The 27,690-nt window shown below is 43.3% G+C and overlaps 1 protein-coding gene across 1 annotated transcript in view; it reads right to left on the bottom strand.

The window, feature by feature from the left end:
- lrp4 (low density lipoprotein receptor-related protein 4) overlaps positions 1-27,690 on the bottom strand; it is a 115,236-nt gene that overhangs the window by 52,263 nt on the left and 35,283 nt on the right. The window contains 1 exon segment of the mRNA XM_054608185.1: positions 10,424-10,570. Within this exon segment, the coding sequence (XP_054464160.1) occupies positions 10,424-10,570 (147 nt within the window).

Genomic DNA, 27,690 nt, shown 5'->3' with positions numbered 1-27,690 from the left:
AAAGTGTGCGCCGTTGGCCCTGCGTGATGGGGCCCCCCTCCACCCTCCACCCTCCACCCTCCTCCACCTCTCGCAGTGAAAAGGCCTCATGCCTCGCCACAGCGCATTCATGAACCCGTCGGAAAACTCACTGCAGAGTTACGATTGCTAGCTTTTGAGCCCCACTGGGAAGCGTTTATCGTAATCTGGTGATCAAATTCACCACCTGTGATCCAAAAACTGTTCATCCGTCTTTTGTGAAAACAGAAAGTTGTAGTTTGATAGTATTTTCCTCTGAAATGTAGAAGGGCTTAAGTACAAATACATCAAAACCGTGCTCGAGTACAGCCCTCGTACTGAAGACATCGTTACAAGACTAATGCAGATTAATGCAGAACCGTTTTCTTGTTGCCATGACAAATCTCTGCTGAGTGCTCGACAGCAGTGAGGAACAAGCCGAGTGCATCCTTCATTCATTCAGTCAGGCTTCCATTTAACACACACACACACACACACACACACACACACACACACACACACACACACACACACACACACACACACACACACACACACATTACACACACACACACACACACACACACACACACACACACACACACACACACACACACACGATTCAACCAATGGAAACACAGCTGCGTTTGGATAAAAGCGTCTGCTAAATGACTGTAACGTCTGTCTGCTCATGTGACATAAAATGAATGCATTTGTCTAATGAAACACATAGTTAACCTGAGAGTTCAGGTTAACTATGTGTGAACTCTTCCAATTCCATCTGTTCTTTAATCAACAAACTCCTTTAAAAAAAAAAAAAAAAAAAAAAGGTGCAGTCATGTCTGAGGTTGTGACTAATAAACCCATCAATCATTATTTTCAATTAGTCCTTTAATTATTCAGCACATCAAACACGTCGACGAGTTCCTTTACCACTAAATCTCAGAGCCTTGAGGCCATGTCTGCAAATTGTTTATTTTGTCTGGCTGTCAAACAGATCCAAATGAAGAAATGCAGGACTGTAAATAACAGTGAAAAAAAGAAAAAAAAAGAAGAAGCTAAGCAGAAGTGCTTGACACGCTCGTACCCGCAGCCGTTAAGAGTGTGATTGATTCCCACGGGGAACATACACATTCTCTAACTGTAGCTTTCTCTCCATCCAAGTCATGCAGCTTCATCCACCGGCGTTTCCTCTCCCCTCCCTTTACCTCTTAACATTAGTCTGTTTTAATTGGACTCTGGTGCGTTCCGTTTGGAAAGTTGTTGATTCCAGTAATCGTACGCCAGTGGGGGACCATAACAGCAGTTCTGGGACCGTTTTCGGAAAGGTGGTTTGATTGCATTGAGAGCATATTCAGACCCGATTGCAGGAAGGGAACCAAAAACGCAGCCTGCCTGAGTGAGAGTTTGTTGAAATCTTTTCCAAACGCAGCGGGTGAATCTCTAGTGAAAAATAGCCGCTAACAAAGCTCTGACAATTCAGTTATAAACATGTTTTATTTCCCATCAATTATTCACAGTAAAAGTCCCCCGTCGTTTTGCTATTTTAAAAACTTTTATTATGAAGCGGTAAAAATCAGGTGGGAGCGAAAAAAAACTAAAATAATGCAGATATCTGAAAGTATGGTAACTGAAAACACACAACATCTTTTTTCTGGTCGCATGAACAAACAGGAGTTGAGTCTAAATAAAAAAAAAAGGTAAATAAAAAAAAGGTGCAGTCATGTCTGAGGTTGTGACTAATAAACCCATCAATCATTATTTTCAATTAGTCCTTTAATTATTTAGCACATAAAATGTCAACCACGCTGACGAGTGCTTTTACCACTAAATCTCAGAGCCTTGAGGCCATGTCTGCAAATTGTTTATTTTGTCTGGCTGTCAAAAAGATCCAAATGAAGAAATGCAGGACTGTAAATAACAGTTTGTTAATGTCTGGTTGACATCAGAGCCGAAGAGAACGTGCAGAATATGCTAACTAACGTCCACGAAAATAGCGACATTTTTTAAAGTCGTTGGGAGATTATCTGGAGGGGAAGGGATCCGTGCTCACAGCCAATCAGAGCCGAGGCAAAGTGGTACACTCTCCCTGCGCAAATAGCATTTTTCATTTGGTACGATTGGATTCTTGAAGTGCGAGAGTGTGAAACAGAAGCAGACGAACAGAAAAACAAACCAAAAGTATCAATTTCGGTCTGATTGGGAACAGCCAGACAGACTATGGCTTTAGAAAAAAATCGCCCTGAGATCTGTATTGATTTTAAAAATCAACAAATCAGACCAACATCGATTCCTGACACACTTTGAAAATGATGTAAAGCTGAAACCACGGCTGAGAAGAGTTAACGCCTGCAAGTTTCTGCTGAGTCAGATTCAGAGGGGAGTCCAGACAAATGTTAGCACTGCGTTTCATTTCAATGGAACCACGAAACAGATGCAACGGCAGTCCTTAAGTAGAGTCTCCAGCAAAACAACACAGGGTTGCCATGGAGATGCAAGAATAAATTGTATCGTAAACCAAGCGAATTCTTCTTTTATGTCAGAGTTTCTGACAAAAAAATGACTTCCAACATGTAGCAAACCAACCAATGTTCTCCACCTTGGTTGTTCACTAATTTAAGAGTAAAAAGAACAATTATTTCTATTATCGATAAATCTGTTAAGTCCATAGAACGTCAAAAATGATTCATTTGACAATATTTTTTAAATGTCACATATGTAATTCATAATAATAATGTTCCACTTAGCACTTTTAAACCCTTATCCATCACCTCTGTTGTGTTTAACTACACACTGAACATATTTAAAACCCACTCAAACAAGCGGATACAAGGTCTACAAAGAAAGGTGAAGCCAGGCCTCCGGACCAAACAGGCTCTCTGTCTCTCTTCGTATTCCTGTCTCTTTCTCTGCCCTCAATCAGCCTCTAATCGTGTCCTCTTCTGTGTGAACAAGTGTGCTCTCCTCGTTTACTGAGCGGGGAGTCAATATTTAGGAAGGAGGCGGCGGAGGAGGAGACGGAGCGAGCGTTTTGGTGGGGTGAAGAAAGAGAAGAAGGAGGAGGAGGAGGAGGAGGAGGATTATGCTAATGTGTCCAAACAACTACGGTCATATCCCAAGACGGAAAGAGAAAGAAAGAAAAAACAAGAGAAGAAGAAAAGAGACAGGAAGACGGACAAACCGAGCGAGGGAACAAACACAAACCACATAGTGAGGAAATAAATGAGAAAGCCTGGGGTGAAAAAGAAAAGCGAGAATGGTTCGCAGGTTTCCCGTGGTCAGAGGGCAGAGAGGAGAAGGACGCGAAGGCGGAGGGAGGTACGGACGGAGGAGATGAAGGGACGGAGAGAGAAATTGACACATTGAGGAGGACGGAATGGGGTCCTAATCTTCTGCGCTCCTGCTTTCGGATCAGCTCGGCTCCCGCGGTCACAGCTTCTCCCTGATTGGCGGAGACTGCGGAGAGCCGTAGATTAAAGGACGGAGGGGGTATTTCTTATTTTTTTGGGGTCGGTGGTTTATGTGTGTGTGTGTGTGTGTGTGTGTGTGTGTGTGTGTGTGTGTGTGTGTGTGTGTGTGTGTGTGTGTGTATCAATGTCCTTGTGAGAACCCGTTTGAGTTGAGGATTTCTTTTTTTCTTTTCCCAGAGCTTGAGCTCACTTGTTTTGTTCAGGGGACGAGTTTGGAGTTTGATCAAAGGTCAAAAGGTCAAGATTAGACTTTTTCTATTAAGCCAGAAACTTATCTTAAGCCTCTCAAACGTTCCCAACGTGCTCTTAAAACACTTTGAAACAGACACGGGCTCAAAGACAGACGTCTGGAGATCTGGAGTCGTCTTCGTTAAGAGTTACTTTGCTGAAAAGCTCATTTGTTCAGATTCTTGTCAGAAAAGAAATTGGAAACTCATGAGAATGAAGAAGTGCCCCACATTTGCAACCAAGTTAACAATTATGAAATGATATTATTATGACATAATGAAGGTTTTAAAAGACCTTCATTCTTCAGTAGGTCTTGTGGTGCATTTAGGTTCACGCTGAATTATCAGAATAACCAAAGCAGTAAAAAACACACCGGCCCTGTTCATGAATAAATACACCACAGAGATGCTATCAGACATGAGGCCTAGCTGGGTTTCAAATAAGAAACAGATTGTACTGTTCTGAATTCTTCTAAAAATAGACAAAATAAACAGCATTCAACATACTTTAATACCTTTGAAGCACTTCAAAAAAAATAATATTCTAACACTGATGCTCTCCTCTAAAAGAACTGAAGGGGTTGTGATTCCCCGATGGGGAGTCAAGTACACGCCGTGCTTGGTTTTCAATTGTTTTCAATTGTGAGAACACTGTTGCTAGGCAACTGACAACAACAGCAGACCTTTCCTATCTCCCCTTTTCAGTATATATATATATATATATATATATATATATATATAGTTTGGTAAAACTTCCACAGGATCCACGAGCACTCAGATCATTTATAGTTAGGAAATTGCGAAAGGAAGTCAGCGCTCGAACGGATTCTCCTCATAAATATGTTAAATATGACGCCACCAGGAGGTCCTCACAGATATCCTGAAATTGCATCCAACTGAGGGGTTCTTATAAGATGTGAGTAAGGGTGTGTGTGTGTGTGTGTGTGTGTAGATACCTAAGAGTGTGTGTATGCGAGTTCAAAGTACACACCGCTTTCTCAAACTTCACAGGCTCGTGTTAGCTGACAGCAGAGGAAGCCAAACGTCATGCAGCGCTTTCAATCACTCACAACAGAGAGACACAAACACGCACACGCCACGCACACACACACACACACACACACACACACACACACACTGCTTCACATCTAGCTCCTCTGCAGCCCTGTCTCCTCACTCTGGCCCAAAGCATTTGCTCTTTCACAACCTCAGCTGCTTTCAACTCAGCAGGACTCCAACAGTGTGTGAACGTGTGTGTGTGTGTGTGTGTGTGTGTGTGTGTGTGTGTGTGTGTGTGTGTGTGTGTGTGTGTGTGTGTGTGTGTGCGCTGATGTCCCGCTTTCACCAATGTAAGTGAAATGCAGAGAGGGAAATAAGTTGGATGATATATACCAGCGGGGGAGGGGGAGGGGGAGGAGGAGGGGAGGAGGAGGAGGAGGAGGAGGAGGGGAGGAGGTGGGAGGAGACGCGTGGTGAAAGAACCGAAGATGCGTCTACGTCTTCCAAGGTTATGGAGTCTTATCTGCTCTGGGTTCAGTTGTTATGAACGCTGTCTTCATGCATTTCATTAACTTGAACTGGGAGGTGAGATTAGGAAAACTGAGACCCGTTTAAGATATGAGAGAAGGAAAAAAAATAATAACATCAGTCAGACTCAATTAGACGGTTGGCCTTGTCCACTCTCAGGGTATCCAGAGAGCTCAGAAGGCCTCGCTCAAAGGGAAATGCTGTTCGGGGGAAATGTAAGCCTGTTGGCTAAAACTACAAAAATAACATTACGGTAATAAAAAAGAACAAAATAAAATGTTTCCTTTGAGACTTTTTAAGACGTTTAAACATACCAGACCCGCTAACTGAATCATGTTAAGTCACAGCTGATCACAGACAATCCAACATTTCATGATTTTGCTACTTCAAAATAAAAGCTTTTAACCGAGAAAATAACAGGGGACTTTTATTGGGTAGAATTTATAGGGGAATGTGTCCATTCCAGAATTAGCAGAGCTTTGTTAGCGGTTATTCCTCCATAAAACAAGTCTTATAATAATACTGCAGGGAGGAAGAGTAAGCATCAACAATAAGCAGGTTTTTGGGGGTTTTTTACAGTGAAAAATGTAAAAGGAAATTTGCTCTTTTGAACACGAAATATATTCAGGAATGTCGCATTGAAGTGTCGAGTTTGGACAAAGCTGATAAATTATTGTGCAATTGTACTGTAATTCTTGACAAACCTACTGCAGTTTTAAAAAGCATCATCACCCACAATTATTCATACTATCAAAATAAACTTCAGGACATCATGTCAATTGTTAAATAAAGCAAAAAAATCCCCCCAAAATAATCTTAAAGCTACACGCAAGCCTTTTGTTTTGATGGAAATCTGACAAACTGAAGCATCTTCCCTTTCAGCACATTTCCATAGGAACCAGAGTCACAAAGGCAGCATGTGACCTTCCTTCTCCTGGCGAGGGTTTATGGATGTGGACCTGACTGCCAAGAATATAAACGTATATTCCTCTAATGGAGCAGTGCTTCATGTCAGAGCCTCTGGCAGCTCGTACATTCGTCCTGCTGTCAGACGTGGTAAAGAGGGTTATCGTGTCCGTGTGCCACCCGGAGCCACGTACTCGCCCTGAGCTCAGACAGCTGGATCAATGAAGGAAAAAGGGGGCGTTATTAATTTGATTAAACGTCTGAGAGTTATGCCTTCATTAAATTTCAATCAGGGCTAATTAGTGTCTGTCCTTGAGAGAGGCGTGACCCCGTAACCTGCTCTTCGACTAGTGAGGCATTGATACTTGTTTCGTCTTCAGTCAGGAAATTCACAACAAATATTTTTTACTAGATTTATTGTTCCAAAAACAATAAATCCCCGGTTGATCTCCCATTCAAAGACTGTATTTCTCCTGTATTTGAATGATGGCAGTCTGTTTACACAGTGGGGGGTGGGGGGAGGGCACAGGGTCACCCACCAACAAATTTAAACCTGGCTCAACTTTTTGGGTTGAGGAGAAGGACATCTGCCATTCAGCCACGTTCATTCGGCTACAAACTCCCCAAAGAAAGATTGACATTGATAAAAAAATAAATAATGCAGACTTAATGGTCGTTATGAATAGAAATATATTCGGATACCATCTTTTCCTTCCCAATATCAATTTGAACACCTGACCTCGCCTATCGGCCGATAGCGAGCGCGAGTCTCATACCAGTGAGTAAAAGAGACAAAAATATATTTATTATGTGATTCGTAGATTGGATAATAAAAGACCCTGCCATGGTCCGTGAACTTTAAGCTGCTACTGAGAACTCTTATTTTGTGTTGCTTTTGGCGGTCCCTGAGGATTAAAGCTGTTGTGTTTTTACCACCAGAGTCCCTTTTTTTAGAAAACTCTCATTTTATTGCAGCGGGGTCCGACAGTCTTATAAGAATAACTATACAACCAATAATCCCGCTGATGGTCTTGTTTACTCATGTAGGTCATCCTGAGGCATCGGTACGAAATAGAAACTGTTTGGTAACCAGTTAAATGTTTCTAATAGTAACTTTAATGTGTGTTTTTAAATGGGTACATTTAGGATCACCCCGCCCCCTTTCTACCCAGTGTGGTCCACTACAAACAGACAGATGTTACAGATGTGGGTGGAGGAGGAAAGCGGGCCGGCTGTAAAGACCATTTTCCTCCTCACCGCCGCCACGCACCAGCAACTCCTTTTGGAGTGAGATGGAGTTCCTCCGCTGACATTCACACCACCACACGCTTTGTCCTTTACTCCATCACACGCACGCTTCTACAAAGAGAATTCAAACATGTCGTTTTGGGTCCCACATCAAATCTTTATCCACCCCCTCTTTGGTCTCCGTGCAGCTATGAAACTTTATACGGGGGGCGACGACGACGACAACGACGACGCAAGCACACAACAGCCACATCTGCACTACACGGCGTCCACATGACTCCCACGTCGTAATTAGATCGGAAGTTTACACGGATAGCTTCATAGACACAGTGGGACACTTTTTCCTCCTGAGTTTTACAAGCACACACACACACACACACACACACTCACACACTCCTGCATTGTGATTCAACACAACTGCGCTTTCTCTCGAAAATTGTTAAATTGGTTTAACTGATAAATATGTTAAAGTTCAAACAAAGTCTGGATGCCACAAACTGCACTGCTCTGCTGAAAAGAGATATTCCTTTGTGTTTTATCTGTGTGTGTGTGTGTGTGTGTGTGTGTGTGTGTGTGTGTGTGTGTGTGTGTGTGTGTGTGTGTGTGTGTGTGTGTGTGTGTTCATTGTGATTCTGCGTTCCCACGGTCACACGCGTCTGACGTTCCTGCTCAATTGGGGAAACCGCTCTCTCTCTCTCTTTTTCTCTCTGTCTCTCTCTCTCTCTCTCTCTCTCTCTCTCTCTCTCCACCGCACCGAAACTGTGCCTCCATAAATTCAGTCCTTTCGCTCCGTTTGGAAGGCGTCGTTAAAAGACATAAAAATTTCACTGGGGTTTTACGATCCGACTCGCTTAATTCAATCAGCGTAACAGGAGTGGGGTCACGTGGGCCTCCACTTTACCTCCGTGACACGCACAAAACACGCAGGTGCAAACACGCACAGAATTTTCATGAGATTTCAAACGGGCAAACACACGTGACGCCAACGTAGTTCGTCACCTGAGGAAGTAAATCTTCCGGTTATCAGCCAGGGAAATATGGAAAAGCTGACCTTTCTCTACTGGATTTTTACTCTGACGTTCACACTTTATGAAAAGGTCATTAATCGATACATTTATTAAGTCTATAACCCCAAACAAATTCCCAACATTTTCTGCTTTTGTATCCCTATTAGCAGGTTGAAAAAAAAGACAGTCAGTAGTTCAGACTTGAGAGTGAGTAGAAATGGTTTAATTTGAGGCTTAAAGACGTAAAAGTATCCATCAGTAGGAGTAAATATTGTAATGGGCAACATAAATCTCTGTGATGTGATGCCCCCGGTTGTTACGAGATTGACTGGATGGAGTCCAAGAGGGGCGAGCGTCCGGCTGCAGAGCGGCGGATCGATCAGACGGGGCACTAATGGATTAGGAAAAGTCCAGCTAGACGCTCTGATATCTGTCAGCTGCTTCCATGTGTGTCCGTTTAAATAAGTGACGCGCCGCAGGAATCGATACGCGGCGATCGGGCTCACTGAACGCTCAACCTGGGCTTAAGATCAATAACACTTAGCATCCCCTCTCCCACCCAGCCCTCTAACCAGCCCTAATGTGACAGAGGAGGACTGATGGACTGGAGACAGAACATCAACACACGCACACAAACGCAGCCACACACACACACACACACCTCTCAGAGAGGCTGAGGAAGTGTCAAACAAACAACAAAAGAAAGGGGGCGGCATCTGCAGGAGAGAAAAAGTAGACCCTCACATTGACGCCTCACATCGATACTCAGAAGTGTTAAAAGAGGAGCGGCGGAAATGTCCTCCGCTTCACGAACTGACATGCTCTGCAGGAAAATACTCTCGTCTGGCTGCGCTGCCAAGATTTTCCCTCCAGCCGAACGCCGTCTGGTGCCAGAAGTCACTCAAGCTGGGTTTTTTTTTTTTTTTTGTGCACGGGGGCAAACGCCTCGCTCCGCCTCAGCATTAGAAATACTACCCCGCCTAGACCAGTGACCCATTCACTGTTTCACTGGGTGATGATGGGATCCATATGGGACCACTTATAATTTTTTTTTTTTTTTTTTTTTTCTCTCTCTTACTATTCTGGACAATTTATGCAGGACGGCTCTGCCGGAGCACACTTTTTACATTTAGAATGAAAGAAATATTCAGAAGTCGTGCACTTACACACATTTTCTGCAGAGAGCTGCCAAACAGAGCCGGAGTCTGAAGATTTTATATATATTTTTTTAAACCACAGCTATCAAACTGGTTCAGCGAATATCTTCAAGTTTGATTTTTAAAATAAGAAAAAATATTTTTAACTGAAATTACAGTAGTTTCAATTAAATATCCATTCATAAATACCTGTATCAAAATGTTAAATACAGCAGTCTGAGTATCCAACCTCAATACTGTCTTGGTAATGACTGGTAGAGTATAAAAAGTTGATTTATGTACTTACAATTTTAGTATTTTGAGTATTTTATCTTGATACAAATATTGTACAGTTGATTGTGTTAATGAATCATTTTACAAACAAAAGTTGAGTTTGACTTGGATTCTAATTTCAACGTGATCACAAAGGCCAAGTGAAATAAGAGAGGACACGTGGATCAAGTAATCACATCAAAGCCAAGCTTCAAATTGGACCAATCCAAAGTCAATAAATCTTAGGGTAAATCACGGAGTACGGAAGCCCTTTGAGGAAAAAACTACTCTGGTGAGTTTGGCCAGGACTATTTTTTGTAGTACAGTTTCTTTCATCTTTAAAAACCAAGTGAAAAAGTGAAAAGTTTGGGCAGGCAATTTATTTATACTTTTAGGGACATTTTTTTTTCTAATTGTTTGTTGTTGTAATTCTCATTTCTGCCTCAAGAGGATTAAGAGCCCCACTAACCTAGTTCCAAATAGGAAAAAAAAATATTTATGTTTTCTTCCAGGGGAACTTATGAATGTCTCCACTCCAAACACAAGGTGAAAACCTAGAAAACGTATTTTCCCGGCTTCCGTTAACAGTGGGATAGAACCAAAGAGAGAAAGGGGGAGGAGGGGGAACTCACTGCATCCGTCCTCGTCGCTGTGGTCCCCGCAGTCGTTGTCCCCGTCACACTGCCACTGGGCCGGGATGCAGGTACACTCCCCGAACGCACTGACCGCACACGTGAAGTGGTTCCTCCCGCACAGGCACTCAGCGCTGCCCTGGACTCCTGCGCACAAAGAGGAAGAGAGGCTCAGAGTTAATTACACATATTCGAGTTAACCAACTTTTTTTATTGGATTCCATACAAGCAAATAGTAGACAGAGTAGGCTGGCTGCAGAGGAGTCCAACAGGGAGGACAATTACTGCAACACACATGAGAGGACGGTGGAAACCCAGAAATCCAGCTCAATAGTGAAACGGACTTTAACGATTTCTTACTATGTTTTTTTTCAAATGGTATATTTGTCCTCCTTAAAATTAATAGATTGGTTGTTTTGAAGTGGGGTTGTAGTGAGGTACTGATCCACAGTGTATTTCCTACAGTTGTTTGAGGTACTTATTCATAATGTATTTCATACAGTTGTTTGAGGTACTTATTCATAATGTATTTCATACAGTTGTTTGAGGTACTTATTCATAATGTATTTCCTACAGTTGTTTGAGGTACTTATTCATAGTGTATTTCAGCTGATGACGGTCAGTATGCCCCTAGCTTGGAGAACCTGACAGGAATCAATGTATGGAAGAAAAGCAATGTACTTCTGCAGATGGGGGGCAGCAGGAAAACATATTTTAATCACCTCAAAGAAAGTCCCACCAAAAGAATCAATATCAGTTTCAGTGTACTCTATATTTAGAATATTTGCGCCGGTTTACCTTAACGTGAGACAGCTATATAGTCTTGTCTTTCGAATTCAAAAAAAGTCAGACCATACCACAAACAAACTAACCAATCAAGGCAGCAGGACACCGGCAACTCCCGTGTTCTGCGGCATAACGTTTATTTGTTCTTCCGATGGAGTCTGTTTGCTTTGGAGAGAGCAAAGAACGGCTACAGTTCCCCATCGACGGAAACGGCTGTTTCACGGCAGGGTAAACCAATGGAAACGTTCTAAATATAGAGTCCACTTAAACGGATATTGATTCGTTTTATGGCGGGCTGTTCTGTTAGGTGGCTAAAATATGGTTTGCTGCTGTCGCCCTTCCAGAGCGTATGTGTGTGTGTGTTTAGTGAACTCTATTTGATTTATGCTGCTCCATGTCCTCAACGTATTCAAGGTGTGAGGTTTTATTATTTTTACTGGTTCAAACTATTAACTTAAATGTTTGGGCTTTGGAGTCTAGTCCTCAGGTAATAAAGCGACCCAAATCCAAGTCTGAACTCCTCAACTCCTCAGCAGAACAGTGTCAAATTCACTCCCTTCTGCCAAATGCATACACACTAATTAGCTAACGTAATACTAACTAATTGCAGTGGTAAAAAAAGTAAAAAGGCAATTCAGTCAGAGTATCAGGGCTGCTATGTTCTGCTTTCTTTCTTTTAGCATTAAGCTGCTTTTTCCTGGGCCGCTTTCTCCCGTGCAGCGTCTCTGTCAGCGCTCCAACGAGCTGTGTACTGTAAACTAAAGCTTAATACGCTCCATACAGCCACAGACGATGTCACCATGTAGAAATGAGACTTCACAATCCCTCTGAGGGGCTATAAACATGCCCCATCTTAACATGAATGGCTTTCATTAGCCCAATCTCTAAACATGTGCTGCGTGTGTTGCAGACAGAGCGATGGTATCATGGCTTCTCAGGGTCGGGAGGGTTTATATTTTTGTGTGATTTGAGTGGGTTAACGAGTACCGAGATGTTTCCAGTTAAGATGCTATGTGATGAGTAGGAGGAGCGACTCTTAAAAGAAAACCAAGGGATTTTATTTATTTATTCTTTCAGTTTATTATGTTCAGTTTGTGTGTGAAAAAAGGTCGGAATTTGGTTTATTCTCATTTATTGCCACAACACATTCTTTAATACTGCCATGATGTGTAACCTCTCACAGGCCCAAACAAAGAAATGTCTATTTGTGGACACTTCTCAGCCCTCGAAAAACAGAAAAAACAGAGATAAATCTGAGGGAAAAATGGTTTTCTGCTTTTCTTTTCCCATTACAGCCATCCGAATAATAGACAGAGGCCTCTTACTGTCGTGACCTGAACCTACCAGGTAGCTCAGGGACTTCTGTAAACAGCTCTATAGCCAAAGAAGACATAACAAATCTTTCAAACTTCAACCTCCCTCGACTGCAAATCAACTTATTTTGATTCATTTAGAGATAAAATACAAGAAATACATATTAGATCTGTTTTTTAGCTCAACATATTTCTTACTGGCGCTCTAAAATGGCCTGATCAGCTGACACCGTGCATATGTGCACAGACAAACACGCCATCCCAAAATACATAGTCACAGACAGACAGACAGACAGACAGACACACAGACACACAGACAGACACACACACACACAGTTCTTTACACTCTGCTACTATTTCCCACCACAGCAGAGGTAAACACGGAGTCACCACATTTACAGACGCATCACAGCAAATCACGTCCAGGAGAGGAAAACAAATAAAGGTTTCCCATTTTGCTCTCACTTTGAAGCCCATTAATGACCATCTGTGTGTGTGTGTGTGTGTGTGTGTGTGTGTGTGTGTGTGTGTGTGTGTGTGTGTGTGTGTGTGTGTGTGTGTGTGTGTGTGTGTGTGTGTGTGTGTGTCTCTATTTTGCTGAAACTGGCCTGCCGCAACAAACCCCTGAGTTTCTTGGAACGCGCATGCATGTATGTGTGCATTGTGTGTGTGTGTGTGTGTGTGTGTGTGTGTGTGTGTGTGTGTGTGTGTGTGTGCGTGTCCTGGCCTCCTCACAAAGGCATCAGTCAACCCAGGAGGGCCTGGCAGAGAGAGCTCAGTAACCTTCAGATCCCTCCCACAGCACTAAATTAATGGCCTCTTTCTTTTCATTCCCCTCTCCTTCTCCTCATTCTTGTCTTCCCACCATCCCCTCTTCACACTTCCCCTTCAGCTGCCTCCCTTCTTTTTCCCCACTTTTTTTCTCCCCCCCCCCTCACCACACGCTTTGAGTCTCTTTAAGTCTCCGCTAACGGGAGGGAAGCGGTTAATGGCGTCATCCAAGTCTTCCTGTCTCTGAAGTTGTCCACAGGGGCATGCGGTTTACAGACAAGGACCAGACTAAATCCTGAAAATTCACAACTAAGACTGATACTCCATATTGTAGGTTTAAATATAGACAGTGCAGGCGATGTGAGTGTACTGGGGGGGGGCAGGGACAACAATGTGTTGAGTGATAATTGAACTTTTGTGAGTGATTCAAATTGCTATCACAGAAGACTTGAAATTATAATAATATTGGTGCCATTCACTATACATAACCTTTAAAAGGTCAACCCATCTTCATTGGTTTTCTTTTTTTGTTTTTTTTTGAGAGTTTTTTGAGGGTTAAAAAGAATAAGGCTCATAAAAATGTAAATATATATATATATATATATTAAAGAAAATAAACATATATAAAAAAAATGTATACAATATATATATATATATAATATATATATATATATATATATATAAATATATAAAGAAATAAATAAAAAAATAATTGTTTTTGTGTGTGTGTAAAAGATTAAATAACAATGCCCAAAATGGTATTTTTGTCGTAAATAGATTTGCAATGATGTCTTCTGGGTAATAAATATGCTGATGTCGATTGTCAAGTATCTATTTGTCAAGTATCTATTTGATCATGTGACGAGAGATACGATGGGTGTGTGTGTGTTTGCTTTATAACGAGCAACAAGTGTACACTTGGCACCCATCAGAACCATCTCACATTACACATCCATTATCTATCCTTGGTACAACATAGACGATACTGCAGTGCTGGAAGCTGGGGTGGATTTGTATCTTTAAGCATATGTGTGTTTTATGTTTTATGCGGGTTTGCACTGAGCTAAATTAAAGTCTGAGAGCCGGAGCAGAAGCTGTGTCAACACGAAGCCACATCACAGGCCGCTGCATTTGTCAAACATCATTTTAAAAAAAGAAGAAGAGGCCACTGGCTCCACACAGAGCCAAAGCAAACCACCGTACACGCTTGTACTGCACACGCACATGTGTTCACACCGGGACAAGATCAACACACGGATTATTAGTTTAAGTAACAAGGGTTTATACTGAGAGCATATAAACCTGCTGAAGGAGTAAAGAGAGAATCATCGCGACTCACTGGATTGTTACGTAAGGCTCCATGCAAACGCACACACACTGGCACACACACACACACACACACACACACACACACACACACACACACACACACACACACAGATCAGAGACTCTTATGTTTTGGAGAGACAGTGGATCTCTGTGAGCTGGAAGTGCAAGTTTGGCGACGATATATCTTTTCAGTCCACTAAAGCGTGTTAAAGTGGAGCAGCAGGCGCAGTAGAATCAACTGAGCAGTTAATTGAGCTTAAGCAATTATTTTAACTGAGTTGAAAAGCTGAGTTGAGAAAAAACAAACTAAAACAACAGCAACACAGCGGCTGCTGAAGAACAGAAGAACTTTATAGACTTTGTTATCGTGCTTTCTTATAGCCGACTTTCACGATTGAAAAGCTGCAGGTGCTTGCTGCAATTTGGGCTAATATGGAAGGGTTTAAGGTAAATATCGGGGTTTTTTTCCCGCATTTACTTCCTCTGATATCATACAAACATTCGAGAGAAGCCCCACTACAGCCCGTTATATTCTGAATGTTGAATGTAACATTTATATAACATGCTGTTGTTCCATTTACAGGAACAACAAAACGTGCTACCAGTTTCATACATCCTGCCAGATTGATAATGCACATACACACTCTCTTTAGTCACTCTCATGTACCGTATTTTGCCCTGGTAATGCGACAAACCCGTGTTTCAATTGGATGGAAGGCGGAGAGCGAGTTAACGTTAGCTGCTAGCTAATCTTAATCGTGGTTGCATTGAGTTAAATTATAATAGCTATAAGCTAGCTAGCTAAGGAGCTTGTAAATACATAACAAAAACTACAAATGCCAAGAATATTTTATTAAACAAAGCAAATATTTAAATAAAAATACAATAATTTATTTCCTTATCATTTGAATTGGGGGGTTTTATGCAAATTACCACTATAGATAACATTTGATGAAGGATGACATTTAGAATATTTGAGGGTTTACATCGACTTCGGGGCTTTTGAAATTGCGGTTCTTTGAAGGTTGTGCAAAAAGTTAGTCTGATATACATATATAGTGTTATATTTATTTACACACACTGTAAGTTCAGGTATCTTACTACTCGAAGTAGTAAGTCCAGGTATCGGTAACAGGAAGGAAACAACGGTATCAGAACACCTCTAACGCCAAACCCCAAAAACAAGCCAGAATGGAGGAAAAGCCCCCATTTCAATTCAATAACAGCTGATTTAGGTTGACGTGTTGAACTCTCTCTCTCTCTACAGGCCAAAAGAAAGACAGACTGACAACTAAATCCTCTCTTCACTAACTGCTGCCAGAGGCCCGATGTGTGAGCTGTGAGCCAGAGGGGAACCTCCAGTAGCAGGAAAGAAAACAGAGACCACCAAAGATCCTCCACGGCTGGTTCCGACAGCCTGAAACTGTCCAAACAGGCCTGGTGTGGAACGAGACAGGTGGTCCCGACCAAAAGGTAAACAGAGAAGATCCCGCAAACCCCCCCCCCACCCCACACCGCACCTAAACCTGACCGTCCCAGAAGGCCGCCAAAAAAGCCCACGCCGCCCACCGAACCGAGCCGGAAGCCTCCGGAGTCTCAGATCTGACCAGGTGGCATTCAAACCTCTATTTCACAATTTGCTGTTGTGAAATAGTTAAATGACGAGTGTGAAGAGACGAGTTGGGAGCCGTGGGGCCAAAACACACAATGGTAAGTCGGCCCTGAGAGCGGGTGGCCACGCGCTTTGAACGGTGTCAAAAGGCTGCCGCTTAATTAGGCGTGGACCTCCCCGGAGACTACCTGGAGGGTCGGAGCTGCGTCTTTTCTTTCAGCGTGTGAGTGTGCCGCCATAAAAAGTGATAAGCGGGAAATTGGGGAGTGGGGAAAATGAGCCGTCTGACAATGCGGGGAAAAAAAGGGGGAAGACGGGGAGCACGGAGGGGAATGACTCGGGCCCTTTTGTCCTGTCCTCATGTCTTCCTGCCACCCCGACCGCTGCTGGTGTCGAGCTGTAAAGGGCGTCGCTTCAGAGGGACAGCTGTGTCCCAGCGTGTCGGCAACTGTTCAGCCCCGAAACCCGTCTTCCCCCCCCCGAACCAGCTGCATTCAGCTGCACCGCACGGGCGTCGCGCGGCTCTGCACAGCGAGAATGGACACAACCGGCGTCCCGCCTCGCTGTCAGGCAACAGTGTTTTTTTTTTTTTTTTTTTGGTTTTTCTTCTTCTTCTTCTTCGTCCTTCGTCACGTCTCGCCGCGTGAGACCGACGACGGAACGGGACGCCAGACTGGTCCCGTATAGAAGGACGGCTGTTCACCTGTGATGACTGTCATTCACTGTTAACACTGAGCAGAGAGGACTGCTGCTGTGTTGAGGCTTTTTTTTTGGTACTAAGATAGTGCCGAGTGGACAAAACAGTGTTCCAAATATAAGAGAAAGAGTTTTGGAATACCTGTTTTAAGGTAGGTTTGATATCTGGAAATATCTGGACAGGTGTATGTGACACAATATTCAAAATAATGAAGGTAAACAGAGTATAGTAAGTAAGCTTTTTAGGGGCCTTTTTTTTGCTCTGGTCACATTTTATGTTTTCTACAGCATTATATTAGTTTATTAGTCCTGCACCTTTATGGAAACAGCAAATTCATGGCTAGAAGTTGAGAGAACTCAAATATCTCTTTTTCGCACTATAACAACGACCATAATGCTGGAAAATGATAAAGATAATTGAAATAATTGAAAGTCAATGTAATCAATATATGTTGCCAATTTTGAGGCGGCATGTTCTATTGATATTATATACTTTTTACACTTTTTTCGACCTCTTCTTATGACTTCTCCTGTCCAGTTTCACAGTGTTTTTCGTCAGGTGACTGTTGGTCTCAGGCGAGTCCATCGTGGGTTCCCAGTTGCGCTGAGGAGCCCAAAACTTTATGTTTTTTTACAGGATCTGATTGGTGCAATCGTTTTTTTCTTTTTGGGGTGAAATTTAAAAATGACACATGGAGAATGAAATAACACAATTTTAAGATGAAGGCGTTCATCACACATGATGTGTTCAAGGACCGTCGTAAAGTTGAAAATCTGACGATAATGTCGTTTTTTAGAGCGTCTGTAAGCTACGATATATTTAGGGCAATTGCTTAAAGAAAACATGCTTTTCAATCCCGCCGGCCGATGTACTCTGCAGTAATCAACACAAACTGAGATGTGCAAGAATAAATACTAAATAAAAGTGTTTTATACAATCACTCTTTGTCTTATCAGCAAAAACAAACCTGTCTTAAAGGAATGCAACCTCGACTCACACAGCAGATTGTGTCACTTCCATCTTCCGTCTAGTCTATGACATTCAGATTGGTTTGACATGGCCGTGTGGGACGCTTCCCATCAGCTGCACATCGCTCATTTGAATAATTGTGAATCTGCATCACCGGTAAAAGCCAATTTGGGAAATGTTACCGTCCACCAGAGTTTTATGAGGAAGACGAGCTTTTTGTGTGCCCTGAGGGGCCGGAAGGCTGTAATAAAGCAGCAACGTAATTCCTGCTCCGACACAGTTGTCTCTTAACGTGCTGAGAAAACAATAGAACACGAGCGAAACACATTCAAAGCTGATCATCACTTTCATTTAGACGCTCAGGTTCTAGTCTAGTCTGTAGCCGTCTGCCGGTTGGTTCTGGGCAGGTGCTTTACGGTTTTTTGAGACCTTTTTCCGTTGGAGACAATATCGAAAAATGTTCCATGAATTATTACAATTGGCTTAAAAAGAGACTAAAAAGCTCCATAAAAGAGATGGTGATAATTCTCAATGGATTAATCACCTCGCACGATACAACGGTGCTTTAATGACTGTGGGCGCCGTTTCCCAGGCTCCTGCTCCTTTTTATATCCACTCCATTACAACATATGGGCGCTCTGACACATTTGCTGAATTCCCCAGCGGTGGTGGTGATGGCCCCCGGGGGGTCACGCTGACTTGGCTCCGGCGATGCCAGACGGCTCATCCTCCCTGCCCCCCTTCTCCGTCGGCTCATCTCCACCTACTAATTTGCCCGCCGTGTGGGTCAGGCCGGCCCTGATGCGGCGAGCTGACGACCACAGCAGCACATGTTGAGCTCTGCTGGGCTGGGAAAGAAAATAAATAATCTAAATCAAAATGGAGTGGAGAGCGACAGGCATGAGTAGACGCAGGAAGTTCTTAGATCGTTTTGAAATCACCGGGTTTGTGCACTCAAGAGCATAAACAAGGTAGCAGACAAACAGCGTTCAGATTGGTGCCAACTCTTCAAAGCGTTGCTAAAAAAAATAAATCTCCCTGGACAGACCCAGTCATCACGAGCTCATCCCTATGGTTTGCACACATACACACACACACACACACACACACACACACACACACACACACACACTCACACACACACTCACACACGCACTCACACACACACACACGGGAGCGTTTGAAATGAGCAGCAGTTGGTCGGCAGCGGGGCTCTTTTGGCGCCTGCTCATCTCAGACTTTCATTAAAACTCCGGTCTTATCACACGGCAGCGCTCAATCACTTTCATGTGACGTAACTCAGCAGGAGTGTGTGCGTGTGTGTGTGTGTGTGTGTGTGTGAGTATAAGTGTGTGTGTGTGTGTGTGTGTGTGTGAGTATAAGTGTGTGTGTGTTGGCTTGCCTTTAAGGCCGAACAGCCCCCCACCCCCTAACCTGACAGCAGGCTTCATAACAGACCCTTCCATGTCTACATGTTCACCCTTTGCGGTGCTTCATTCAAGCAAACAACACAACGCCGGACGTTTACACACTCACACACACACACACACACACACACACACACACACACTCAAAGACACGCTCAGCCGAGTTATCGCCTATTAACTAAGTGCAACCCAGAAGCGTGTGGGAGGATACTGTCCTTTATTCCCTTGAAATGAGCCAAAACAACATAATTACACGCTTAGTGATATATCATCGTCCTGCTGCGGAGGGTTAAAAATAAAAGGCCTCTGAGATCAAACAGAATGGGATGGGGGAGGGGGGGGGGGAGAAATGAAAGGATGGTGCTGCTATGGAGCTGTATACAGTGTACACACACACGCACACACACACACACACACACACACACACACACACACAGTGCCATCATCCGCGGCCGGCCAGCAGTCTCTCTGAAGTCGGTTCAAAGATAACACTGACTTGGCCACGGATGAGTGGATGGCTGCTGGACGGGCATGCGGGCTGGCACTGGGGAGGGTGTAAGGGGCGGGCTACATGCAAGCAATAAAAAAAATAAAAGATAAAAGATAAAAGAGGGGAGAAATATCGGGAGAGTTCAAAATCAGAATGCTTCAGTGCATTTTTTCATTTGTTTATTTTACTTAAACCAGGTTAGAACAGATATCTGCTCAATTTTTTTTTTAGATAATCCAACATAATCCCCTCCAACAAATCGCATTTTTCTCCGGGCAAAGTGTCAAGACTTCAAAATGAAACGTAGCCAAGATCTCACTGAACAACCACCACCAACACTGAACAACCTTCCAACCTGCAAAGCTGCAGCCGGACATGTTTAGTTAATGTTCAGGTGATGCGTTAACTGAATTGCACTATGTGGTAAAGTAAGATTTATTTATAGGGAATGTATATGCATTATGCAACATAAAATAAAAGCTGTCATTTGATGACTTGTACCAGAGTTAACTCAGAGCCCATTTTCATGCAAATTAAATAAATAATAGCACTAAATATAGGCTTATTATAAAAAAAAACAAAGCACATGCATCCAGCAGAATGAAACCAAGTTGTAGCAAAGTGAGATAAAGTTACATTTTCTCTCCCGCTTGTCAGACATTTTTTAAGATTTTAAACATTTATAGCGGACGACGTCAGACTTTGGACGTCCGTGTCTTGGTCTGCGAGTGCTTTGTGGTGCAGTCTGCCTGGTCACGTGGCCGTGAAGGGGTTAAAAGGAGGGAGAGGGGCGAGCCTGTCCTTCTAGGTTTCATTTTCCACAACTGTCAGCCTTTTGTGATGACTCGGGCCTTCGCACACTGTACTTATGTGGCTTTGGGACTCCAGCGTGTGTGTGTGTGTGTGTGTGTGTGTGTGTGTGTGTGTGTTTGCGTGTGTGTGTGAACATATGTGTGTGAACTGTATACAGTATGTGAATGAGGGAAGGATTCTGTATTATGATCAAAGAGAAAACACATGAAAGAGCCACCACAACTACTTAATCTGTGTTGGAGACAGTTTGAAGGACTTAATGACCTAATGGGAAACTGGACGACTATACATTTCCACAAAGACGACACACACACACACACACACACACACAAACGCACACACACACGCACGCACGTTTAAAAAGGGACTCGCTGATGATGAGGCCGTTTGTACAGGACTCAATGCCGCATATGGGCGGATGAGGAGGTATGGGAGGACTCCTGCGGTGTATTTGAGAGAAAGCGAGTGGAGTCAGAGAGAGGAGGGGTGAGGAGGGGTGAGGAGAGCAAAGAGAGACAGAGAGTGTGAAAGTTCGGCGTATTTGTTCAGAGGCCGCCGAAGCTTCAGCGTGAGCGCGATACCTTTTAAATACTAAGCGAAATGTTCCCATAGCACATATCATCAAATACTACCAGGTACCAAAAGATGATATTGACTGTTAATAACATATTCATACTAGGGCTGTCCTGATAGCAGATTGACGGTTGTGTTAAATACTCCTTGGCTTTGATTGGTTGGTTTTTTTTGTGCGTAACTTCTATTAGAGGCACTAAAAGGAGGCGGAGGAACTTTATTTTTTCACAGATTATCTGTTTCATGTGCTAGTGTCAGGATATAGTGACAGCAAATATGACAAAAAGCTTTTGTTTTGTTAATTACCGACTGTAGCTTTAAGAGGCGCTGGATTATTAACAGGATATCATCATGTGTGTTTTATTAACATGATGTCCTTATTTTATTTTGAAATTTCACGGTTATTGTTAACACCCGCATACTGTAACACACTTAGTTCAAAGACTTGTTCTCTGATCAATCTGTAGTTCCAAATTTAAAATCATTATTCTACCAATGTATGCTGTATTACAGTTAGTAGGTACATTTCTACGGTTTGGCTTCTTGTGATCACATTTTCATTTGAGCAAAAACTAAAAAAAAAGGATGAATAAAAAGTTATGTTTTGTTCAAAGAGCTTCAGTTCTATGAGCATCACTACAGATTCACCGCAGAATGTGAGACTTCCAGCATTTCAGTGCAAATATGTATTGGCTCTGGAATGAATAGGATTGTGTAAGTGTGTGTGTGTGTGTGTGTGTGTGTGTGTGTGTGTGTGTGTGTGTGTGTGTGTGTGTGTGTGTGTGTGTGTGTGTGCCTGTCAGGCCTGGCAGCAGTGTAAACACAGAGGAGCTCTGAGCTCTGCCTCTGGCTGTGAACACTAGACTCGCTGGGTAATGTGCTGAGCGAGCACTTGGTGTCCAAGCTCGCTCTAATCCACAGATTGTCTCTTTGGCCAGCTGACCCCCCCCCCACACACACACACACACACACACACACACACACACACACACACAACTCCCCACCATCCTCACTTTAACCCCCCAAAAAAATCCCCCAACTGGGGCCTCTATCAGGGACACACTGCTATAACTGAGCCCAGAGCTCAGCGCTCCCTCCTGGGAAGTTCCAGTTGGAGTCTAATAACCAATTGGATTATTGATATTATGCATCAATTCTTAAAATCCTAAAATCCTTCTTTTCACTCTGTACCTTTGATCAGTGAACGTGTGGTTTCCCCCTATTCGTTCTATGTAAGCTCCTCAGTAAAGGAAAATGTGCCAAAACTTTTAATCAATAACAGGTTTTAAACTAATTGTAAGCATTAATTCTAAGTGTTTAATAATCCATTAATTGATTAAATCAGTGGTTTCCTAATCTAGATCCTGGCAGAGACCTGCCCACACCAGATTAGATGAAGAAGATAGTTTGTCAGATTTATGTATTTCTCACTATTTTCTGACATTTGACAAATGAAAAACACATGTATCACACAGTGGTCTATTCCACTGATGTTACCATCAATAAAAACGTCAAGAGTGAAATATAAGAAACAAAATAAAATCAGAATCCGGAGATCGATGCCAGCATGAGAGTTCTGTTCGTGGTTCTAAACTCAGCTTGAAATAAAACAACAGAATCATCCGTCTTCGCCGTGGGATGCCAACCTCAGAAATGTCCAATAAAACCCGAAATAAGTGACCCGTCTCCTCTGCAAACATCTATTGTTCTGTGGAAGCAAATCAAAACCATGTTTCTGGGTTGTAAAGGCAAATTAAAGTAGCTGAACCAACAGGAATGTTAACAACGCTACGCTTGAATCGTAGCCCAGGTAGAAAAAACGAATTGCGGAATAACTACAAGAGAAAAAACGAAATGGAAAGCCAGCTGGCCGTCTTTTGAAACCTCTGTGTGTGTGTGTGTGTGTGTGTGTGTGTGTGTGTGTGTGTGTGTGTGTGTGTGTGTGTGTGTGTGTGTGTGTGGGCAATATTTACAATCTCCAGCAGGACGTCTCTGGACTGCAGGTGAAGTTTTTGATCTTATCTGTGTGTGTGTGTGTGTGTGTGTGTGTGTGTGTGTGTGTGTGTGTGTGTGTGTGTGTGTGTGTGTGTGTGTGTGTGTGTGTAATTAGTGTCTGGATCAGGTCCAGTCCAGTGGAGTCAGTCTGTAAGTGCTACACGAGCGGCAAAGTCTGAGCCAAAACATTGAGCCTGGACCCCGCCTGTAACAGAACCCCCCCGCCCCAGAGGTCAGAACCTCTCCGTGGGATTTATCGATCCGCTGCTCTCGGGCTCCGTGCTGACAGACTGAAATCTGTCTGACGTACAAATCAAAGTCATGCAGTGGCAGCTCACAGGAGAGAGTGCAGACGGCAGAATCACTTTTATGAAAACACATTCACATTAAAGAGGGGATGGAAAATAACTCTGGATTTGGCCATAAAAGCATTTTACAACTTTTAGGGCTATTCATGTGTTGTTACTTGAAAGTCGATATACCTCCAAAAGATGATTACAGACGTCTCTTTCCCAATGTAAGTCTTTGGGAAAAAGTCTCTTTGGGCCGTGTGACATCACGTGACCCCAAAAAAAATTGCAATTCCACCGTTTAGCCACTATGTGAAATAAAAAAATTGCGTCTTTCCTGAGACCTTAGTTCATATATTTTGGGGGAGTGGCTTTGGAGGGTATACTTTCAAAAAATCTAGCTTACTCAACAAAGTAGGAGCCTGTGGGGTAGTGGAGAGCAAGGTTCGCGAAGGCTGCCATCGGTGTGGACCCCAGCATCAAACCTTCCTCTCTAGGAGCATGAAGCGTCTGCTAAATGACTGTACTGTACTGTCTTACATTTTCTGAGAAGCTGGTTTTCACAACACATAAGATCCTAAAAATTGTAATTGTTAGAGTCCAATTGAAAGAACAAATCTTTAGAACAAGACAAAGTGAGTACACGGACCCATCAGTGCCAATGGTAATATCTGTAACTTTTTGCATTTAAGCTTTGTTTGCTGGTAACAAAAGGCGGCACCGTTCAACTGGTTAATCATCGGCCACAGTTGATCGATACTTTAGTCCCTTAGTAAGGTCAGTACGGCCACAGATACCGATCCAAACCATTGTTGCATCCATAACTATGAATCCAAACTGAATGATTGATTTGCCACCAGGGTAGGTTGTGTCCAAATTGTTGTGTTCAGAGCTTATCATTGATTTCTTCATCACCAAATTGAACATTGTACCTTAATCTGCATTTCATTGCGCTGTACCTGAATCAGTCACACATTGACCTTGTGCAAAACATGATTTCATCCGCGCAAACATTAACCCTGAGCCTTGTAAGGCACCGACACACCAGAACAAGAGCGGGCGGAGCGTTCCTGAACAGGCCTCATGGCAGCGCCGGATGCCAGATCAGTATTAGCAGCCTGTCTGTGAATGTGAACTCAAAGGCGAAGGGGATAAGTGTAATAAGAGGAGATTATTCCATGCGGGCGAGCTCTAACTCACTTTATGGGCTCTGACTGGATGAGGAGAGCAGGCGCTGAGGTCCAGCTCGGTAATATCCAGTTATAAACTGACGCAGCATGAATGGGCCTCGCTCCGCAGCTCCAGCCTCCTCCGTGTTGGCACCAGACGCTCTATGATGTTAACATTTGGGATTTGGGGGCAAAAAACTAGGCTTGTAAATTCCAGCTCTCCGAGTGAGAGTTTGCCAGCTTCGGTATATTGACCTCTCTGTTTTCTACATCAGTCCAACAGCCAGCCGTTAAAATGAGCTGCTAACTACGAAGGAGGGTTCACACAACACAAGCACACACACACACGCACACACACGTAAAAACTAAAAAAAAAACATGCCCGTACAAATGTGAACAGACCGTCAAAGGTGTTAAGTGATTCTAATTATCAGCCAAACTGGTCAAGAGAGAGCAGGATGGAGCCAGACCCATATTGGATTTTTTTTTTTTTTTTTATGTTAGTTTGACAAAGAAAATCACCAGATTTGAGGAGAAAATTCAATAAACCACCTAAACCTGTAAGACACCAGCAACTGTAAAGTCTTTAATAGTCTTTAATTCCAAATTATTACTTTTTTTTTTTACCTTAAGAGTACATTTTTGTCACTTCAAAAATAACTTTTTTTTATAAATGAAAACACAAACACCAGAAATCAAGTAAAATGAATGCATAAAAATACAATCTATAAAACATCTACATACATTTTTGTACCATTTGACCAATATTATTAATACCAATCATACCATCTCTAGGCTCTACCTGGAAACGAATCAATATTTGTCATCAAAATGTATGTTTTCACTTAGTAATGCCCCAAACCATGTAGGGTATCATGATGGATGGTGAGGGTACTTGAAAATCTCTTTTTTCTTTTTCTTAAAGTTAGTGTCGGTACAATCTGGGCATATTTAAAGGCTTCCTATTCCCTTTAAGAAAAAACTATTCTACTTCAGTTTTTGTACAGTAAGGATACAGCTCCAGTGTTTTTCTATATCAGTGCTGAAAGACATCCCTGTCAATCACCTGACACCCACACGGGAATGAAAGAGTTCACCAGGAAACAAGTTACCGAACAAACTTTACTGTCACGCTCTTATTTTGGGCATTTTCATGAGCTGAAACAGCAACTATTTTAAGGCTGAGTTTGATGCATCGAAGGTCATCTTAGAAAAGTCTTTTTACATATGCCGCAACTTGTTAAATAAATAGGGTAACGTAAACTAGACGTAAAGAATGACAATTTAATTGTGCTATTAAAAAGAGGTACCGTAAATTGTAAATATGTTTTTATATTCAGCGGGAAAGTAATTTCGCATCCCTTTCCCCAATGCACATACGTGCACATCTTGAAGTTATGAAACCTCATAAGACGCACACACCCCGGTCCCCGCAGGACGACAAAACCCCGGAGCATTCCAGAGGAGGTGGGAGTGAAGAGTTAGGAGGGCGGTGGGGGTTTGAGGGATGTTAAATTGGTGACTTGGAAGGCAGAGCCTTTCCAGAAGCGAAGCGGACAACCTGTGGTTGGGGCTGAATTCTTTCCTTCTCTGGCTCCTTTTAGAAAAAGGGGAGAAAACAGCAAACACAGACCCTTCCATTCAGAGTAATTTATCCCTATGGCCAGGCCTTCTTTACCGGCTGCAATAGGCCCCCTTCCGGGGCTGCCCAGCAGGATGCCCGCGAGTGGCGTGTGAAACTCTCCTGTCTCCTTCAGCTCAAAAGGGAAGGATGAACAATGGCCCTCGCCAGGCGCTGGCTCCGAACAATCCCTCTCTCTGCTCCGCTCTCTGCCTTACTTTCTCCGTCTCTAAAAGCGACCGCGAGCTATTCCCGCAAAACCCACATTCCTTTATCCCTCCAGTATCGTCCTTCAGGGGCCGCTTCCTTCAACACAGACTTGTTTTCTCCCGTCCGTTCCGTTTTGATTCTCTCTCGCCTCAAAATTGTCTCTTGGTTTCCCCGGCCATTTCTCTCTTTGCCTCAAACCCTTCTCCTCTTCCTTTCTGAGGCAAACACACTGAATCAAGGCGAAGGGGTGCACGAGGCGGCCCCCACATTGGCTGTGGGTTCTCAGGACCTCGTTTGACCCTCCCATTGCCCCCCCGATCATCAAAAAAAAAAAAAAAAAAAATGTGAGAGCGACTCATCCTCCATCACCACGTCTCGCCCCGACCAGCTTTCAATCATTGCAAAAAAAAAAAGCCCTGCTGGATCTCTACTGCCTGAAGGGGGCTCGGAGACTGAACCCGGAGAGCGGCTGAACAAAGCGGTTATCGGTCTGATTAATAGCAGCGTTTGTCAGAGACGACATTCCAACTGACTTTGATTTACCGTTCCCCCGTGTGAGATTTCCTTAAACATTGGAACACAACGGTGAAAACAACGGGAATGAGTGTGGACAGCGAGACATCTTTGTGCCATTACCATACACTCCGGAGCATGTGTCTTTCCCCCCAGGCCGAGGATGTTTAGAGAGCAGGAACATGTGGTTCATCAGTCCGCATGGCGACGCTCCAACTGGTTCCGGTTGGGAAACGGGCAACGTGCAAATGTCGGTCTGATGGATCAATAACAAGATATATATAAAAAAGAAAAAAAGACAAACTGTTTCTGGACTCCTCTGTGGGAGCAGTTACGGGGGGGGGGGGGGTGGAAATGTGGACGGTTCCGCCACAGAAGGAGCCTCAGCAACAATCTGCACAGCTCTCGCAGGGGAAGCCATTCTCTCCCCCTCCTCCCTCCCCAGCACTCAACCATTCACCAGTGGCTCCTACAGAGCTATTGAGCATTCACCAGGCACCTCCACATCCCCGACAAGCGCAACAAAAAGCATTTTAAAGCAACACTCCCTGCAGTTCCCACACTATTTCACCTGTCAAACGCTCACAAAACAGTCAGGGAAGGCCAAACGCTCCTCGGGGGCGCCACCGCACACCTCTTGCCAGCCTCGAACCCCCACTAAAAGACGTTGTTATTCCTCTTGATGAAAG

The sequence above is a fragment of the Anoplopoma fimbria genome, chromosome 2, assembly GCF_027596085.1.
Source record: "Anoplopoma fimbria isolate UVic2021 breed Golden Eagle Sablefish chromosome 2, Afim_UVic_2022, whole genome shotgun sequence".
Classification (NCBI taxonomy): Eukaryota; Metazoa; Chordata; class Actinopteri; order Perciformes; family Anoplopomatidae; genus Anoplopoma; species Anoplopoma fimbria.
Note: the sequence above shows the minus strand (reverse complement) of the source record. Positions and strands in the feature narration are given on the sequence as shown.